Source organism: Sturnus vulgaris, chromosome 1, assembly GCF_052056855.1.
Source record: "Sturnus vulgaris isolate bStuVul1 chromosome 1, bStuVul1.hap1, whole genome shotgun sequence".
Taxonomy (NCBI): Eukaryota; Metazoa; Chordata; class Aves; order Passeriformes; family Sturnidae; genus Sturnus; species Sturnus vulgaris.
The window spans coordinates 111,560,304-111,577,358 of NC_142243.1; the positions used below are offsets into that span (position 1 = coordinate 111,560,304).

Genomic DNA, 17,055 nt, shown 5'->3' on the forward strand with positions numbered 1-17,055 from the left:
GACTGAGATTGGTCACAGCAGTTGCATCTCAGTTGCTTCTCAGTACAGAGAATATCCCAGAGCTGCCGTGCTGAAACTTTGTCCATTTCACCAAAAATGAAAACTACCATGAATATTGTGACCACAGTATCATGTGTAATGATGTATCCACTGCGCATTAAAATCTTAATTTTCTGAATACAGCAGCTCTCTGAAAGGAGGGTCATACCTGTCAACTCGAGTGCATCAATCAAACTGAGTTAGTGGACTGGTACTTCACAGGCTTACCCAAATTTACTCAGCTCATCAACTGAGCTGCTGTGTTATTTTTAGTTTGATGCATTTGTATTCAAGAGCGTCCTTCAATTAAAAAATCAAGTTTAAAATTGGCTACAGTCTAATAGTAATCAAAAAACCAAGCCTTGCAGCTGAGAACATTGCAAACATCTTAGAAAATTAGCCAATGATTCTTTATTAATAAGTGATAGAAAGTAAAAATACATTCAAAAGTTTTTCCAAAACCCATTTCTAAAGCAAACGCACACACAAAAAAATCATGCCACTCTGAATTTTTTTCTTAAACCATTAAAAGAACATTAGGTAAGCTAATGCAACAGCTGTCTGAGCTACTGCTTCCATAGAATAATCCATAATGGTAAAAGCAGCTTTTTCAGGCATTTTAGTGCAATTTATGCTGTTTACAGGCCTTTTTTTCTTTGCATTCTCCATAATTTAATATCAATTGATATCACTCTAGCTTATAAAATCCCCACTAATTCAAGACAACTCTACTTAGCAGTAACTTCATTTCCTTTCAGGGCTAATACCAAAATAGTTGTTTTGAATCCCAAAATGATAAATATCTAATAGAAGCCTGAAGCTATTCTAGTGCTATACAAGTGGTGATGTATAATTGAACATTAAGTAATCCAAGTAATAGAAGTCATAGGTCAGCTGTCTCTCCTCCTTAGACAGTTCCTTTAAATATTGCCTCACTACTTCTGTACTTGTTCTCTCGTCAGAGGAATGTCTGTCTTTGAATTTAGGGAACTTCAAATTGGCTGGAGCTCCTACCAGCTGCAGAAAGTAATTGGCATCTTCTTCTAGGGTTTCAAACTTTCCTATAAAATCATAGTTGATGAGGCAGGGATAGCAGAGCTTACTGACTTGCTCCCAGTGAATGTCCATTCCAACTGGTCGGTGGGAATCTAACAAATATTGGATAAACTCCTTGAACTTAACTCCCGATCCTGATTTCAATGCTTCTTCATCTGCATTATGTCTATACTTTTTAATTATTGCCTTCCCAAATACCGGATGGTAATAGCTGTTTGGATGTTCAAACTTATCCCTGAAGGCAGATACCAATCTTTCCATAGGATCACGTACAAATATAAACTTGGTGTACATGTTCAAGCGTGTGTAGATCCCTTTTAGGTCATAACTGTCCAATTTCCTTAGATGCTTTCCATAGTGCACATCATCATGGGAGATGTTGTTTGCTGAAGCAGCAAGTCCACTGAGCACCATGAGGACCCTTTTCCAGTTGGAGCAGCCTGCTTTCGGCACTTCACAGTACAGAACCTTGTGCCTGTCCTCCACGTAAATTCTTGACACCAGGTGCACCAGGTGGGTTTGCAGCTTCTTTCTGCTGTTGTATTTCCTACAGAAGTCCTGCAGGAAGGCCCTGCGCTTTTCCTGGGTGCCATCTATGTCCTGCCACTCATCACTCTTGACAAATGTCTTGTTTAACGGGTGCAGAGCAGGAGGTAAATACACCCCTCTGAACCAGCTGAGAGGGGACTCACTCGTCCTCTGCTGCTCAGGCAGTCGGCTCCCCGAGGACACAGCTGCCACACCGAAAGGGTCAGCCCTGCCCTGCCACTGCCTGCTGCTTGAGACAGCCATCTCGTGGTTACTGAGGCCCACAGGAGCACTTCTCCTCCACGCTGCTCTCCTTGGCATCCCCAGAGGCTGCAGTGTGAAATCCTGCAAACATGGAAAGGATCAGAGCTTAGAGCACAGTGACAGTTGCAGCAGCAGCAAGGGTGGTGGGGTGCGCTCATAACCAAGCCACCTCTGGTACTACAAAGTCCCTTTTGAACTGCTCAATCAACACACCTAATTTAGGAACAAGCTGGACTAATTACTGAAATACATGCTTCTGAAGATTACCTGTTAGCACACAGTAGGTCTTCCTACCAAAAAAAATATCTTAAGTCACACCTCTTAAGAAATCAAATATGGTTCACACCGGGTGGCTGATAGTCCTGGTAGGGGTGGCCAGGAACTTTTCTCTACTGAACACATCTTCCCCTGTGACACCACCAGCACTGGTGGGAGTTGCACAGTCATTCTCTGGAGTGGACTGGCACAATCACAGTAACAGGAATTGGATCTACTCCCACCACTGAGACTTAGAGCAGCCCTTGTCCCCCCGTGGTGGTAGGGGACAAACCCACGGCTCCTAAACAGTTGACATCAGTTGGTTTGAGCAGGGTGTAGTGGCAGACAAAATCATCTCTCCAAAATGGTCCTACTCCTATCTGCATACAGAGAGATGATGGAAGCGAATGCACTGGACTGAATGTACATACAGGTGTCTGTAACACAGATGCCTGCACCTGAGCTGCTTTCACAGCTGATAAGGAAAAATAGATGCCTTTGGAGCCTATTCTGTCTGATTTATTTAAACATCAACATTAATGACACCAACTAACTAAACATCAACTAGTGACCCTGCAAAGAATGTGAAAAGATGAGACTTTCTTCCTAAACATCTCTTTTTATGTCCCCAGTCATTGTGCAATCCACAAACTGCAGGAACAGCAAAGCTTGCATCTGTGTTTTGATGCCAAATTCTTCAGGGTCTTGTATCATGCAAGTTGACTGAAGAGTTTCTTGCAATGTGAGTATTTCTGCTCATTCATTCCTGAGTGGATTCTCATGTGTCTGCTAAGCCTTATAGGTTTTTTCTCCTGTTAGTAGGCAAGCCTGATGCATTGGGACACCTCCACAGCTGCTTATTTTCATTACACATTTGGAGAGGGAGGATGCTGATCGACAGGTTTTCAAACATCTTATTGCAAGCAACAGGAAAACGGTTAGATGGACAGACAAGCACAGACTACCTGACTGCTTCCATAAGTCTAACTTTTTTGGAAATCTACATAAAAAGGCTTTTCTGACACAAACTGATTAAACATTTACTGGAAAGTTGATTTGTGGACTGGCAGATCAAAAGTGTTGATTTGGGGGGTTGATAAAGTTCATAGGCCAATTCAAATAAAGCTGTTAAAAATTCAGAGGAATAATGTAAGAAATGGTAATGAATGGAAACACAATTTGAATTCCAGTTTGAAAAAAAGCCTATGAAAAAACAAGCAGTTCCAAGAACAGTTAGCATATGTTGCAGTGTAATAATTTCCCATAACAAAAACAAGCCCAGGGGATCAGGCTTTTCTGTACTGCTGCAAGCTGCTGACAAGAAGGTCTTTATGCCACTGAACTGATTTTTGTATTGGTGAAAACAAATAAAAGAAGAGAGTCATGCAGGACTTGTATGTCTGTGAAAGAGAAGGCATGTTGGTGTATTTAGAGATGCAAAAGGATACTTGAATTCATTGGATTTGATGTGATCAGCTTTTCTAACGTATTTTTAAAAAATGTATTCTAATATTTTATTCTTTAAAACAAATGAAACACGCGTCTAGAGATTTATCCTTTCTGCCCTAGGATGGAAATAATTCAAGAGCTAAGTCAGTGTGTAACAACAGAAAGCAGTGGTAGTAGTAAACCAGGGTATGACTATGAGCCTAATGGGAGTTTCAGCATCACAGTGAATGGCAAAGTGACATTCTTACAACTGCTGCTGCAGAAACACAGACTTACAAATAATTTAAATGTTTTTTCTTAAAAGGGAAACCTGGAACTTTAAAAGGTGAGATGAAAAATATGGGACACTCAGAAACCAGCTACACAATACAAGGCTCAACAGAAGTAGGAATAAAATTGCAACAGTGCTAAAGTAACTAAAGATTGTAAGTTCAGCAGTGCAAGTCTGGTGATTTTGAAAATTTAGAAGACAGTCTCCAGTGATACATGTCTGTACTGGTGTTCTCCAATGCAGAGAAAACTCGGGAGAGGGCAGTACATCACGATTTTCTATGGTATGTCACCTGAATTTAGCAGTTCATTTCTGTGCAAAGAAACTGAAACCATCTGCATTTCAAACTAAAGCCACTAAAATGAGCCCTGTACTTCAGAGGAAAGTTCAGCCTTCTCAAGCTATCCTGTCATCCTGAATTAGTGGAAGATGCCCTAGTTCCACTAGAACAGGAGGACAGACTGAAAGGTGTGTGTGGTCTTGATTTTGTTCCATTTCAAAGAGTCTGTCTAGGATCCAGGACAAACCTCGATGGTAACCCAAGATGGTACCAGAGGAAGATTGTATTTTAGTTGCAGAAACTGTGAATGCAGCTGTAGGAATCCCTACTAAAAGATTTTTTGTGGGATTAAAATCTTCAGAGAAGGATGGACAGAACTATTCAGGGAAATCCCAGTATCACCATAAAGGAACAACATATCCATAGTTGGAGTCAGTTGGAAGGGGCTCCTTCCTAGTGAGATGAGGCAAAAGGAGAAAGAATCTCCTAGCAAAAAAGGCCCAAACAGAAAGAAAAATTAAAAAAATAACTCCCAAAAGGAAACCAAAACCAAACCAAAACCCCCACAAGCCTACCCCTCCCTCTCTAAGCAAAATAAAGAACCCCAAACAAAAGCCCAAAACTCTGGGGCCAAAGCAATGATGCAGGAAGATCTGATGACCAAGAAGTTATCGGAGTATGTAAAATACTATTAGTTGCTTTCCTCTTCTCTTTCTCTCTGAGATACTTATGCCACTTATGTTGGCTAATATATATTTTTATGATCTCCATGAGGGGTAGTGTCCTTGCAGTAAATGCTGGCTGTAACTTGGTCTAAGAACAGGAATGGATAGAGGTATTTTCCAAAGGCATAAATGGCTGGTACATTGCCATGGAAGTTTTCTAACTCAAAAAAATTAAAAAAAAGGAAACAAAGAGATCAAACTTTTTCATACCCTTGCCTGAGTAACTAGGTTAGTACCTAATATAGATGAGATGAATGAAAAGATGAATCAAGCTTTATTTTGGATGTGAAATATTTGACTAGACTGGTTTCTTAGGAAAGGAAGAGAAATTGTTTAACAGATAGTGCCATGTTCCTTAAGCAAAGCTGCCTGAGAGTCTGACACTTATCTGCATGAAAGAACTGAAAGCCACACACTCTGAAAGGATTTAAATAGTTCATGACACCAGTCTTACATAAAGAGAAGTGCCTTCTTTAGCTTGCTCTTGGTGTCAGTGATTTTTGTTGTGCATGTTATAACACTTTAAAGATCTGAACATCTCCATGTTATAGCTTTATCTTTTTTTCCCCCACAGCAGTAACAGGTAAACAAAAACTTGCAAAAACAATAAACACTTTCAGAAAACATCCATGTCCATGTATCTACATTCCTAACAGTCCATCCCACAAGCTGCTGAGCATTATTGTTTTGGAAAACACCTGAACATAAACCAACAACAGACAGCATGCAAGCAGTATCAGATACTGACTCTGAATTCAGGTCTTCTCATGCAGACAGCCCTTACCAAACTCTTTGAGCCAAGTGTCCAAGGACAGGGATGCCCATTTATGGCTTTCCCAAGAGCTACTAAGTTTGGGAACCAGCTGCCTGACATGGGAGATGAACTGCGTGGTTACCTTGGAAAGATGCAGGGCTGTCCTTGAGACATGCTGACAACCTGTGCAGCAGGTTGTGTACGTTTAGTCTGAGAATTGAAACCCTGTGAAGTGTTCCACCTTTGCCAGTAATTGTGCAGAGATCCCTGTCCTCTGTTGGCATGAACACATTTGAAAGGAAGTTAAGAAGTGGCCATGAGCCCAATTTAGAAGAGTAGAAGAGTATGCACTTTTCCTCTGTCTCACTTTAGCTAGGGTGGAACTGAAGACATTTAAAAATGAGTTTAAATTTGAGGAAAAAATGGAATTGAATAGAGTATTTGTGTGATGTTTAGCTACTGGCAAGCAACTCAGTGAAGCTGCTGAAACAAAAGACATTTTAGAGTCATTAATGGGTTCATGGATTTTTTTTAATATATATTTTTATTGCTGGAGATTCCCTGTTCCTCCCCATTCACAAAATGATTTCTCCTCAGTGTAAAAATAAGCGGCCGATACCTTCTTTTATACTTATTGAAACTGTCTTTTCCTTTAATACCTTTACAAGCTACTGGGGTAGAAGAGATTGACTACTGCCAAGAATGGTTAAGACTCATCCAATTATGCTTTGTGGTGATTTTACAATGCATGGGTGGGATCTCATCTAGGCAGTCTGCAATTAGAGCAACTCACCATGCAAAAAGATAATGATGTATTGGAAAGGCTGATATTCCAGGGCTGATTTGCAAAGATTTAAAGGCCTGCAGTGCAGACAGTGCTGTGCTTCCTAAATGCCTTAGTGCTGGATATTCAGTTTTACTAACAGGAATAATAAAATTAAATAAGCCCAACAGAAAATATAGCATGAAGGATAGTAAAGAAACATTCTATTTTCTTGTGCTTTTCTCTGCTGCCAACTCACCTGTTTACCTAGGATCTCTCTGTAGAAAAATGACAAAGAGTAATTTGAGACAAGGTTCATTTTTCAGTTCACACTCTGACTCAATAATGATCAAGGAGCACATAGAGATGAGTCTCTTAATTTAGGTTTTTAGCTGAAGGCAGCTTGAATACTGGAGGACTATAAAACAAACATCCTCTTACTTGGTATGTATCTATGAGTCTTTGAAAACTTCGGAACCAATAGTTTCAGCCTAAAACCTCAAGTTTTTCACATAATGGTTGGATGGGGCTCTGAGCAAACTGATTTAGTTCAAGATGTCCTTGTTCATTGCATTGGATTAGTGGACAAGTGACCTTTGGAAGGTCCCTTCCAACTCAAACTGTTCTGTGATAATTGCTGGGCACACTTAGAAGAATCTCTTAATCAGAGGACCACGATTGTGGCAGATAGTTTAGACTTGGTATGCAGTTTAAATATGAGGAGAAGTTGGCATGATTCCTTTTTTCAGCAAGCCAGTGAAGCCTGGATCTGTTACTACCTCACTTCAGCTGTACAAACATGAAGAGCTGTACTTGTATGTGCAAGTTTTCTTAAGCCTGCCAAAAGGAGAGATTATCCTAACTTCTTTTGTGCCAGGAGACTATTTGGAAAGTGTAATTCAGAATGGCCAGACTCCTCTACTACTACTATGCTACCTGAGCTAACATATAAATATGGTCAGAGCTCTCTCATATCATATCATAGCAATTGTTTAGTGTAATGTTGGTGGGCTAAAAAAACTCCCACGGGATCTCCCAATGGAGAGACTATTCAGGCTGGCCACAAGTGACAGAAAATGTTTGCTGATGAGGTACTTCACCTTCTGTGCAGTGGAGATAAACCTCTTGATTCATCACTTGTGCTTGTATCAGCTACTCCAAAGATAATAGGCACCACTAACCCCTCACCTCCCAGGAGAGCCATGAATTTTTGGCTTATCTAATTTATTAGGGCATATCACTGATGCTACATTTCTCAGAAGCCAGAGGCAAGACCTTACTGTCACAGACACCACATTTGCCTATGAGATATGTATCCCTAAAACCCATGTACTTGTACCAAGGATCTCTAAGATTACTAAATGGGTTGAGGGAAAAAAAAATAAGAAAAAAAGAGTATACAAGATACTCAGAACTTCCTTCAGAGACTAAAATGCAAACCTCATAGTTTGTAGCTGAATTACAATTAGGTTCAAAGGAGATCCTTGTGAACTCTGAGCCAGACACAAAATAGAGTAAGTGATCATAGTAAGAAAAAAAAATACTGCAGGTAAATTTTAATTAACAGATACCAGTGATTTTAAATACTGCTTTTCAAAACACAGCTTTGTGAATCAGTGACTATTGCTCCTAGAATCTGTTAGCAGAAAGTCCAGCACCTCATTGCACAGTGACTTGGAGTTATGGCAAGAATACAGACCAAGACAGTGAAGAAGGAAAGGGCAGAGGGAAAGAGAGGGTGGTTTTTTTGTTTTTATATGGTGTGGCCAAGCGTCAGCGACCGGTGTGGAAAAATTTGAACAGAGAGCCCTGATCCAGAGATGGTTTTGGAGGAGAACAACCCAGGCCCACAGGCAGTGGGGAAAGTGGAGAGGCCCAGTGGGGTAATATAAACACAAGTATAGTAGTGTACTATCCCCACTTAATAAGAGACAGGAGAAATCCATTTGTCTGTGGCTGAGACCTCACAGATACCCAGCTCCTGGCTTTGCACCAGGCTCCCCTGCTCTCCCTGCCCTGTCTTCATCTACAGAAAGCACAAAGTCGTGCTAATGAGACAAAACAGTCTGCACGAGCCACTTCCACAAGCTGATTCACATGGTCAGAAACTTGGATGAAAGAAATTAAGCTCTAATTTACTTGCCAATTCTTGATCAAATCTGGAATTAACTCCCTCCTGTTTCCACCTTCACAGTCAAAGCATTTGGATTCTCCAAAGCAAGCTTTGAATGGGAGGAATAAGAAAGATCAAGGCATAAGTAATAAAAATGTAGCAATACAGATTCTACTATTATCAGAAACTAAGTTTTGTGTGTCTGATTAAAGATTCACCAATACAACTGCAACCAAGTATAGCAAATAAAAAAAAGTACTCTACTCCCTTATTACTAATAAATAAATAATTTAGTTTCAGGATAGTGCAGTGCTGATGCTTCTTGTCTTACCTCCTGATAACAGTTCTATGGTGCAGTTTCTTTGTTTTATAACTTACAGACTTGAAAATAAGCACAGAGTCACTGCAGCCCAGACAGCTAGTGTTTGGGCAGAGTCTGCAGCCAATTTGCATGGAGTGCATGTCTCTAGATGTGCAGCTGAGATGCACTGTTAATAAAAGGCAGTTTTCAGGTCATGGACCTCTTAACACTTGGCCATATTTAGCCCAACCTCCTTCCTACCTAGAAACACTTAGTTTGGGTACAGGTAAACCGGTGTGTTCAAATTGTTTAATTCTGAGCTCAGTTCTCCACTGTATTAGTAAAACCTAAGTCAAACACTGTGGCCAGTAGCCAGAAATCTTCACCAACAGTCACTAACATTTCTAAACAGAGCAATCTCACAACAAAGCAATTTAAACAGCCTGAAATTCAAAATTGACTAAACCAAGAATGCAATATTCATTTTATGAAGCATAAGGCTTCATAACAAGTAGGTTTACCTTATGTATAGAGGGAGCTTAAATCTGAAGATGACATTTTCAGGCAATCTCAGTATATTACATATCGATCTCTTATTTTAACTCATTAAATAATACTAATGTGCCTACTTTTTCATAACTTCAAGCACAGAAGCAAAACCAAATGACCTAAACAGCTCCTGCTGTTGACAAATGCAATTCCCAAAATTGCTATTTTCAAGTGTATTTGAAACACATATTTGAAAACAAATAATGTCTTTTGCATGTTCACAACTCAAATCAGGCAGGAATTTTTGAGCACATTTCATATTTCAGACAACATTTATTTTCCTCTCTAAAGAAAAGGGACACCAATATTTTTTATCCAAAGAGGGACCATGTCTCAGCCCTCGCTGATCAACACCCAGCCTGTGCAGGAGAGACCCTGTCCCCACTTCCCTGTCTGCATGAATAGACATATTTTGCAGGAAACTGACCAAAGTCCTGGGTGTTAATCCTGGAGGTTAACTCTGCATGCTTGGACTGAAACCCTGGCTCCCATTTTCCAGCAAGTGCTTTGAGAATAGAGGCCTGAAATCTAATGCTGTGCTTCTGCACACAAAGCAGAATTCCTCACATTAGTGGCTGTGGCAAGATTCACAGGGTTTTTTTTCTGGTAAACAGAATCCATCTCTATCTTGTTTGCAGGTAAACACACTTATCTTCCAGCATAAACAAGTCATCTTGCTCTTTTAGAAATAATAAGAAAAGTTTCAAATGAAGCTAAGTTCAGATGAAGAATATTAATGTATATTCAGGCATGAAGAAGTCAATTTATCCCAAATTGCTTTGGAAGAGACACTAAGTTCTCTAGAGGTCTCAAAGCATTTTCCCTTCAATCACAATTAGCATTTAATTCAAATTAGATGACTTTATTGGTAAATAAAAAGGAAATAGAAATATAAATGTGCTCTAGGTTGGCAAGTATCTCAAATACACATTTGCCTACATTTGTACACTTTTAAACAAATTTGTGTGTTCATTTCTAGACAGAAATAATACTTGAGAATTGATTGCATTCATAAATTACAATAGGAAAAAATCAGACTGAATTGACAAAGGGCATTATTCACTGTACACTCCATCCTCACACTGACTGACCCTGTTTCACTGACTGGGGCTAAGTCATGTCTATCACAGGCAAAAGAAAATACACCAGCTTATTCTGTAGCAGATTTTTGTGAGGCTATCCACCACTCAATATGCATTAATATGCAAGCAGTGCCACAGCTGATCAGTGTGCCACCCAAACACTTACTAGTTCAAGCACCATCCCTCCTTGAAGCACAGGAATCCTACGAGCAGCACTGTGTTTAAGGGTAGCTGCACCCACCAGAGCCACAGTGTTTGGCTTGATGCAAGTCCCTTGACCTTCACACTTCATTTTTCCATGTCTGTAAACCAAGGAAAGATAATAATTGCCTAGCCCATGTGAATATTGTGATTCCCACTTTCTGATTAACACCGGTAGAAAAACCTTGCCATTTTACAGAGGAAGAAAAGACACAGAAATCCGATAATTGGGATTGTAACACAACTTCCCAGTCCATATTGCCCTTCATTGCTCAAACCTCACACCCTATCTTTCAGTACTTCTGTTGAGCCTCCAATCTGTTGCATATTCTAATGCTTGTTTTTTTTTTTCACAAAAAGAATGATTCTTCATAAAATTTAAGATATTTTTATCTTCAGACACTGCACTAATGTTCCTGTCTATATAGCCTGAGAAACAGTTTCCTCCACAAGAGAGAAAAGTTTCTCACATAAAAGTATCTGCTGTACTTATTTAGATAATAGTTCCTCCTGCATTTTTTTCTGAGAGTCACCATCTTGCTATTATATATTATGCATTAATCAGTGAAGGACTGTTATGTTATCTAACGTAGAGGGGGCAGAGGATGTTGTCAGAAGCAGCCCTTATCAGCTTGGAAGAAAGAAAATGTTATATGTAGGGAAAAACTGAACATTTTTTCCAAACTGATTTTTATCTGATAATATATCAGAGAAAAAGTGATTTTTTTTTTTTTTAAAGTGCAACTTCTGCACTTCAACATGCAGGGGGAGCAGGAAGGATCTCATATGTAACCAGGTTGGGCTCAGAGCTGTCTACCTCAAACAAGTGAACAAGTGAGAACCTACAGGATATGACCAGGTGACCCACCTAGTGGATCAGGGAAAAGAGGAGTGGCTGGAAAGTTGTCCAGTGGAAAAGGACCTGGAAGTGCTGGCTAACAGCAGCTGGATCTCAGCCAGTGTGTATGCCCAGGTGGCCAAGAAGGTCAATGGAATCTTGGTTTGTATCAAAAATCAAAAATAGGAAAAGGTTTGTCACTCTGTACTCCGCACTGGTGAGGCCACACTGCAAGTCTGGAGCAAGGAAGATTTCCCTTGGTGGAGAAGGATCAGCTTAGGGAATGTTTAAACAAACTAGGCAGAAACACATCCTTATGGAACAGAAACAAGGAGCTTATGGAATGCACCCATGAGTGTTGAAGGAGTTGGAAGATGTCACTGTGAGCCTATTCTTGATTATCTTTGAAAGATCATGGTAATTGGGGAAGGTTTCCTAAGGATTGGAAAAAAGCAAACATCACTCCTATCTTTAAGGTTGGATAGCAAGGAAATTACAGGCTGATCAGCTTCACCTCATTACCTGGGATCATGACAGAGCAGGGGTCTATTTCTCCCCTGGTGCATTTCACCCTGATGAACTTCATGAGGTTGCTGTTGGTGCATTTCTCCATCCTGTTGAAATCCCTCTGAAAGGCAGCACAGCTTTCTGTTGTATCAGCAATTCCTCAGCCCAGTTTTACATCCTGAGACAACTTCCGGAGGATACACTCCACCCCATCATCCTAGTATGTAAGGAAGAAGTTAAGTGGTATTTATTCAGCTGTGACCCCTGGGGTACTCCACTGGTGATTGTCCTCCAGCTGAATCTCATGTTGCATGGATTTATGAAGGGGAAATTGAGCCTGACCAGTCTTATAGCCCTGTACAAGGAGATGACTGGATCAGTGGTGAGGAGAGAGTACTGAATCTTGTTTATCTCAAATTTACTAAGGCTTTTGGCATTCCCATAACACCTTCATGAAGTACAGGTTAGGTAAGTGCTCAGTGAGTTGGAATGAAAACTTAAATAGTTGTGCACAAAATGCAACTGGAGGCCATTCTCTACTGCCCCAAGGTCGATGGTGGGTCCAAAAATGTCCCACATCTTTATTACTGACCTAGACAAGAAGACAGAATGTACCCTCACCAAGTCTGCAGGCAGTACAAAATTGGGAAGAGTGGCTGATACAACTGAGGGTTGTGCTGCCATTGACAAGGACCTCAACAGACTTGGAAAATGGCTAAACAAGGATTTTATGAGATTTGACAAAATGGAATGCTAAGTCCCGCAGCTGGGGAAGAACAACCCCAGGAACCGGCACAGACTGAGGGCTGCAGAGTGGGGAAGCAGCTTTGTAGGAATGGACCTGAGGGTAGGAGAGCAAGAACTGTGAGCCAGCAACGTGATCTCAAAGCAATAAAGGCCAACAGCATCCTGAGTTGCATTAGGCAGAGCAATTCCAGCAGAGCAGGAGAGGTGTTCTTTCACATTTGCCCAGCCCTGGTGAGACACAGACACATTGGGAGTGCTGGGTCCAGTTCTGGACTTCCCAGTGCAGAAGACATGGGCATACTGGGATGCCTACAGTGTACAAATGGACATGGAGGTAGACATGCTGGAATGAGTTCAGTGGAGGGGCAACAAGGTATTTAAAGGTTAGGAGCATGTGACATACAAGCAGTGGCTAAGAGAGCTGGTGCTGTTTAGCTTGGAGAAAAGAAGGCTTGAAGAGACCTTATCAGTGTATATAGCCTGGGAGGGAAGAAGTGGGGGAAGTAAAAATGATGGTGCCAGACTCCTCTTAGAGGTGCCCAGTGACAGGACAGGAGCAAGTGGGCACTAAGTGAAACACCAGGAATTCCATATAAATATAACAAAATACATTTCTACTGCGTGAATATCAAGCACAGGCATCCATGAATATCAAGAATAGAGGAACTACTATTCTTGAAGGTACGCAAAATCCAGCCAGATGTGATCCTGGACAACCTGCTTTGTGAGTAAGGGAGTTAGACAAGATGGTCTCTAGAGATCATCTCCATTTGATGATTCCATAAAGCATATGAGGGTGAAACAATAGTTCAGTTTGTTTAGTGGGCTACATGCATTTGCTCTCTCATAGATTTTCAAACTCTTAATTTTTGGGGAATAAAGTACATAACACTGAGGAATATGACCCCAAACTGGGAAAACAGAGGCAAGGGCCATACCTATCAGATAACCTCAAAGTGGCAGGACTTGGAAGCTGGCATAGATGGACTGATATTTTTTTTAGCTAGGTCATTTGAGGCGATGAAGGGGACAGAGGAGAGAACTGGAGTAAACTACAGCAGTGCACAAGGGCAACCAAGGAGTTTGGTCTGAACTGTGAAGTTTTCACTCTTATCAATATAGATTTATTATATCATGTGCCTGATGCAACCTTCAGGTCATAAGCTATTCCTCATCATGGTCTGTGCAACAAACTTATATTGTCATTTAACAGAGGTTTGAGTGACTTCTTTTCTTTGGCACAAGGTGTACACATACTGTATGTCAGAGCTGCAGTTACCCATGGTCCAACCCCAGCTCTAGCAAGTACATTGCCTCATCACTATCCTTTCTGTGTTCCTGCTTTGAACACATGTGCAGAAAGGGAAATGCTCCCTGACAGAGCACTTAAAAGACTAAGGGATGGATGTGCCACTTCAAGAGAATCAGCCTTGACAAAAAGCTCCTCAGTGACAAAACAGGGGGACAGATATTGTGGAGCACTCTCACTGGTCTCCCAGCTTGGCCTGCAGAAGGGACAGCCTCAAGTCTGAGCTCAAACACAGCTGGGACTTTAACCTAAAAGTCTGACTCTTCAAGCAACTTCAACTTACAAATACAATTATATATATTCTTGTCAGTCCTTCAGAGATTCAGAGGCACAGGACAAAACTGTATGTAGGAGAGTAGATTAAGATGACAACACAAGCAAGTATGAGTGGTAAGGATGAAACATAAAGGATTTCCCCAGCACATTTTGATTGGTGGTCTGTAATGTGTTGTTTTGCCAAGACTGTTACATAGAAACAAGGTTTTTTTCTTGTTTCCTTGCATTTTCCTCAGCAGCCATTATCATGCTACAATAAACAGTAAGCAGGCTGTACATTGGTGCTAGCACTTACCCTTGAAGTTGCAAAGGTAGTTAAAAACAGGTATTGAAAAGCAGAGTGTATGCTACATCTGGTAGACTGCTGGTGGTAGGTGACCACTGCTGTCAAATGAACATACATATTTATATATATAAATGACAAAAATGGTGTTTGAAGAAAACCAGCAGATGCCTTATGATGAAAGGGAACAGAAGCTAGTGAAGATGATAAGTGTAGTGGAAGGTTTCTGGAAGCAGATACTCCCTCAGTGTTTTGTCTATGTCATGTTTCACTAAACTTTACTTAGGCTTTAGAAGAGCTAAGAACCAAACAGACCACAGTGGTCTTCAAGATTAGAAAGGTCCCAGATGCACACAGACAGTCGGGGTTTTACCCTGCAGGAGATCACTGGGACAGCAGCTTTATTATTTCTCCATCCCCTCTCTGTTTCACTCACCTCTCAACAAGATATTTCCTGCTATTTGCCCCTTTGCACTCCTGTTCCTGTCAAGTAGTAACATCATCCATCTTCTGCAGAGAGCTTCTCCCTCACTTAAGTTTCTGGCAGCCAGTTTAACTCACTGTTGCTGAACTGAACTTAAAGGGGACTAAAGGATCTTATTCTGCATGTAAAATTTTAAGTTCAGTGTTGGAAATAAAAAGAATCATTCCACAACAGATATTCCATCAGGATCAACACCAGTTTACATATTTTTGTTGAAGCAATAAAAGTACAAATCAAATATGAAGTGCTTCTCTAATTGTATTATTAATGACAGACTTGAAATTGAAATTGATTTCTGTTCTGAAACACTTTTCCGGTTCTTGGATATCCAAAGGAAACTCCTATGGAATGGGACATCACCAGCTTAAATAGTATCTATTTAAATGGGAATGTCTAAAAATCAACTTTTTACAGCTTTGTTTAGATACATTCAGCATATCAAGACAGCTCAATATTCTCAAAAGATTATATACTCTTAGGTTAACTGCAGAGAGACAGAGCAGGTGAATCATTCAAGAAAGCAAGACAGTGGCATGCAGGAAAAGAACAAAACTGGACACACAAAGTACAGCTCATGACCCAATCTTTCAGAATGTGGCATTTTTTTTTTTTAATCACAATACACTCTTCCTCAGAAAAGGGTAGTGACATGCACAGAGCAGATTTTGTCACACGGAAAATGTGCAGAATTAGGTCTCCAATCAACCATTCACACACGGCCAATGTGCCTCAAGTTGTGGTTTAAAAATACAAGTGCCCCCCCTTCTGGCCAACAAAGACTCCCAAAAGTGGCTTTGCAAGACATTTCAGGCTAATTTTAAAATGCAGTTTTGGTTATAAAAGTTAATTAGACTTGTTCTGGGATATAAACTCTCAGTCAAAGCACAGAACTCCCAATAAATTCCAAAATATTTCTACAGTTATTTTAAAAAGTGGAAGATTTCCTTTTCTTATGCAATGCCATGTTCTGGATTAAATATCTATCCATCAGTTTCTCTATTACGAGAATATTGTAAAAACTCTGAATATTACATTGTGCCACAGGACCAGGCTTCCCATAAGAGTACAGACATGTAAGGGTTTACCTGGTGCAGAGTGGTGCCAGCTCAGACCACTGAAAGTGACACACTGACATCTGTGCCATGCTCAGGCACAGCAGGGGACTTGGTGTTAGACCCAAACCAGGCTGCATTCGGTGCTCAGTCCCCTGTCAGGTTAGTCTTTCATCTTGGCCGTCAGTTTACAGATAACTGTGATGTAATTACGCCAATGCCTTGATAAATAGCTTAGAAGGAAGATGGCTTAAGGGAGGGTAATTGCTGGACTGCAAATATTTTAATGACTGCTTTTTAAGCAGCATTTCAAAATAAATCTCACAAACAATCCAGATGCCCATTTATATGCCATCTGGAGAACAGTATTCAGCAAGAGGACAAGAAGCCAAAGAATGACAAGCAAGCACATTGCTTCTGTGGAGCCAGGTCCTTTTGATCCACAAGGGCAATAATTGAGGAAAGCAAACTCTGTGTTTCCGCCTCTCTTTCTGGTTAGAAAATTGTTCAGTTTAGCTCCTATATGCTTTTCCTGATGCTGAAAAGACAAATTACAATATATAAAGTTTTTTTCCTAAGTAATTACTCTTGATACAGTAATAAAGACAAGGCGTAAAACGCCTCTGCAAGCAATGTCACAGTTTAGTGCAGCCTCAATGAAAATTCATGGCAGAAATAACCTAAGAAACACTGAAATACACTGCTTACATGTGCTGTTCAGGTATTGGTGTCAATAGCTGTCTTCCTTTTAAAAGGAATACTAGCAAACAGAAGGAACAAAAAAAAAGCATAATGTTGTGCTACAAAATTTGATACCAATGAACAAATTACCTCTGGGTTTTGTCCTCAGCACTAACACACTGGGAAGTAGATGAACTAAATTGCTTAAATGGCAAATCTTAGATCAAAATGATGGCTACTCTTGT

At 40.4% G+C, this 17,055-nt stretch overlaps 1 protein-coding gene and 1 long non-coding RNA gene across 3 annotated transcripts in view; one reads left to right on the top strand and one right to left on the bottom strand.

Moving 5' to 3' along the window:
* LOC148225410 (uncharacterized) overlaps nt 1-8,781 on the top strand; it is a 24,548-nt gene extending 15,767 nt beyond the window's left edge. Inside the window, exons 2-4 of the long non-coding RNA XR_015807187.1 lie at nt 1,441-1,608; nt 2,778-2,887; nt 2,965-8,781. This is a non-coding gene — a long non-coding RNA (uncharacterized LOC148225410). The remainder of the gene's footprint in view (nt 1-1,440; nt 1,609-2,777; nt 2,888-2,964) is intronic.
* Nucleotides 436-17,055, bottom strand: part of CHST9 (carbohydrate sulfotransferase 9) — an 85,749-nt gene continuing 69,129 nt past the window's right edge. For both annotated transcript variants that reach the window (XM_014874338.2, XM_088174294.1), the window contains one exon: nt 436-1,968. In XM_014874338.2, the coding sequence (XP_014729824.2) occupies nt 871-1,968 (1,098 nt within the window). In that variant the 3' untranslated portion in view covers nt 436-870. The remainder of the gene's footprint in view (nt 1,969-17,055) is intronic.